This window comes from Sinocyclocheilus rhinocerous, unplaced genomic scaffold (genome assembly GCF_001515625.1).
Source record: "Sinocyclocheilus rhinocerous isolate Xijiao unplaced genomic scaffold, SAMN03320098_v1.1 scaffold303, whole genome shotgun sequence".
Lineage (NCBI taxonomy): Eukaryota > Metazoa > Chordata > Actinopteri > Cypriniformes > Cyprinidae > Sinocyclocheilus > Sinocyclocheilus rhinocerous.
In genome coordinates this window covers 1,132,876-1,135,486 of record NW_015656152.1, presented here as the reverse complement: position 1 = coordinate 1,135,486, position 2,611 = coordinate 1,132,876, and the positions used below count along the sequence as shown (strand labels likewise).

At 32.6% G+C, this 2,611-nt stretch overlaps 1 protein-coding gene across 1 annotated transcript in view; it reads right to left on the bottom strand.

Annotated features, from left to right (window-relative positions):
* Nucleotides 1–948: 948 nt before the first annotated feature.
* Nucleotides 949–2,611, bottom strand: part of LOC107719413 (myomesin-1-like) — a 23,266-nt gene continuing 21,603 nt past the window's right edge. Inside the window, exons 3-5 of the mRNA XM_016526825.1 lie at nucleotides 2,416–2,600; nucleotides 1,464–1,578; nucleotides 949–1,109 (exon numbers count right to left, since the gene is read on the bottom strand). Of these exons, the coding sequence (XP_016382311.1) occupies nucleotides 949–1,109; nucleotides 1,464–1,578; nucleotides 2,416–2,600 (461 nt within the window). The remainder of the gene's footprint in view (nucleotides 1,110–1,463; nucleotides 1,579–2,415; nucleotides 2,601–2,611) is intronic.

The following is a 2,611-nucleotide window of genomic DNA, read 5'->3' as shown; positions in this document are numbered from 1 at the left end:
CAACTAGCAGTTAGTAGAGTATTAGTAGACTGTCTGCTTAATATCTTCTAACACTTTCTTTGTCAACTTATTCTACTAACCCTAAACCTACCCTAACAGTCTACTCTGAGAGTTAGTAGACATCTAGTTGCAAATTAATGAGAATTAGTTGACATATAGTTGACATGTAGTTACAAAGTTACGTATAGTTAATAGAATGTCTAAAGTGGACTATCGAAATAAAGTGTAACCATAAATTTTTTTTTTGTAGTTATAGCTCTGGAAATGTGCTGAAATTGTTTGCTACATTAATAAATAATATATTTTTTAAATGTTCTACCCAAGACTGATTGATCAGAAGGTACACAAGTTGGTTTGAAGGGACATTTGAACCAAAAACAAAAAGACAAAACATTTACTCAAACTCATGTCTTTTCAATCCCTCATCTTTAAAACAAAAATGAAGATATTATTAATATTATCTCGTTGTCCATCCATTAAAAGTCTATTAACAAACAGAAGTCAAGCAAGCATATTTGAGCCATGATCTAAAAGTGGATCTGTCACCCATGGCTTTTCCATTTTGGCCTAGTTTTTGTTACATAAATAATGACACGGTGTGATATGTCATGTGTTGTTGTTCATCTGAAGTTTTATTTTCCAGATTTTAAGACCTGCTAAGGACCAGATTTTTATTATTTTATTACGTCCTGATATGGAAAGCCAGGGAATTCAATAGGGTGCCCTTTCTTTTTCACATGACTGTACATCTTGGATGGCCTGAGGGGGAGTAAAGTATCAGCAAATTTTCATTTTTGGGTGAACTATTCCTTTAAAAAGTATTTTCTGATGAATAAACGTCTTATGGGTTTGGAACAACATTTTCATTTTTGGTTCGACTAACCCTTTAAGCCATAATTTTAAATTTGATAATTAGTAATTTAACAAAACTCATTCGCCCATAGATACTTACTTGTTACCCTTGGTCTCTAAGGTCATGCGTTCAGGTTCTGTCATTTCCATGTAGTTCTTGGACCAGACGAATTTGGAGTCAGCGGTGAGGTTAGAGCACTCAAAATTCAGTGAAATGACGCCGTCATCGTCAACATTCACAACTATCTCGGTAGTTCCTGTGAGAAAGAAATGGCTTGTTGGATTTTGTTGAGAGTAGTTAAGTCTTGTTGATTTTGGTTTGTTTTTAGGGTTAACCTGGATTTAAAAACAACTCTAAACAGATTCCTCATTTGCAAAAGCACCCACTGTAAAGATTATGAGATTACGTGTAAAAAGAAAAAAAAAAAAGTAATTTTCAGAGGTATATCAAGTTATTTGAAGAGAGATCATGAAGACAAATGTATGAATTGTACAGAAGAAAAGGATAATTTTAATTTATTTCACATTGATTTCAATTTTATCTGCAGTAGCTTTTTTTGCAGTACAGTAAAATGTTATTTGATAAATTCTAGTTCTGTCTAGTTTAGTACCTGGTTTAGTCACTGCCTCAACTGGTTCTGTTGGATCTGATGCTTTTCCTACACCGGCTTTGTTCTGAGCGCGCACACGGAAAACATACGATTCCCCCTCCTTTAGATCCTTGATCTAGAATAAGAGAAACAACATTTACTACCATAAACCTACCCTTGTGAAAAAAGAAGTGTGCTTAATTGTATTAAATGTGAACTTGTAGTGTGCTTCAAATCTTAAAAGTATATTTAAAAAGATGACATAATTGTATAGATAATAGTTATGAAATAAAAGGCCACTTAAGTGACTCAAAGAGTGACACTTTCATGTCATAACACACTTAAGTACACTTTTAAAAAGTGCACTTTTTAATGTAAAATTAAAAGTTGTAAAGTACATTTTGAGTCAATATGTTTTAATAATCTTTTTTTGTGCTTATTTTGACATACTACAGCACATGTAGAGGTTATGGTTAATATATATTAAATGTACTAAATTGCAATTATCATTTCAAATGAGTAATTACAAATATATTTAAATACATGACATACAAGTTTCAATAGAAATGACATTAAAGTATATTTTAGTTTAACATAAATGCTTGTAAGTACATTCAATGGTACGTTAACCATATTTCAAAGACAACAGAAGTAATTATGAAATTACATATAAAGATGTACTTAAGTCCTACTTAAGTCCTACTTAAGTGGGTAAAAAACCCTCTAAAGTTCAGCTAATTGCATTTAATACAAATTTATGTATTAAAAAATATTTTAATTGCAATTAACATGCAGTTAAGTTTCCAAAAACATTACATTGAGTTTTCACTTAAGTATATCCTTTTAAATTATTTCCATAATAAGTACTCATTTTAAAAGTATGCTACAAGAGTACTTAATTTTCTCAAAGGTATACCAATATCACAACCCTTAACAAACTCCACTGCCCTACGGCTTCCATATGCATACAAACCTTCTTGAATGTCTTGTCAGTAGCTTTCTCATTGACTCCTCTCCACATCTCAAAGTCTGCGTCAGCCTCTTTGATATCAATGTAGTATCCATTGACAGCATCACGACCCTGGTAGACAGGCGGTTTCCAGAGCAAGACCAGAGAGTCCTTACGCACCTCCTGTACTTGGAGGTCATGGGGTGGTCCTAAAAACAGG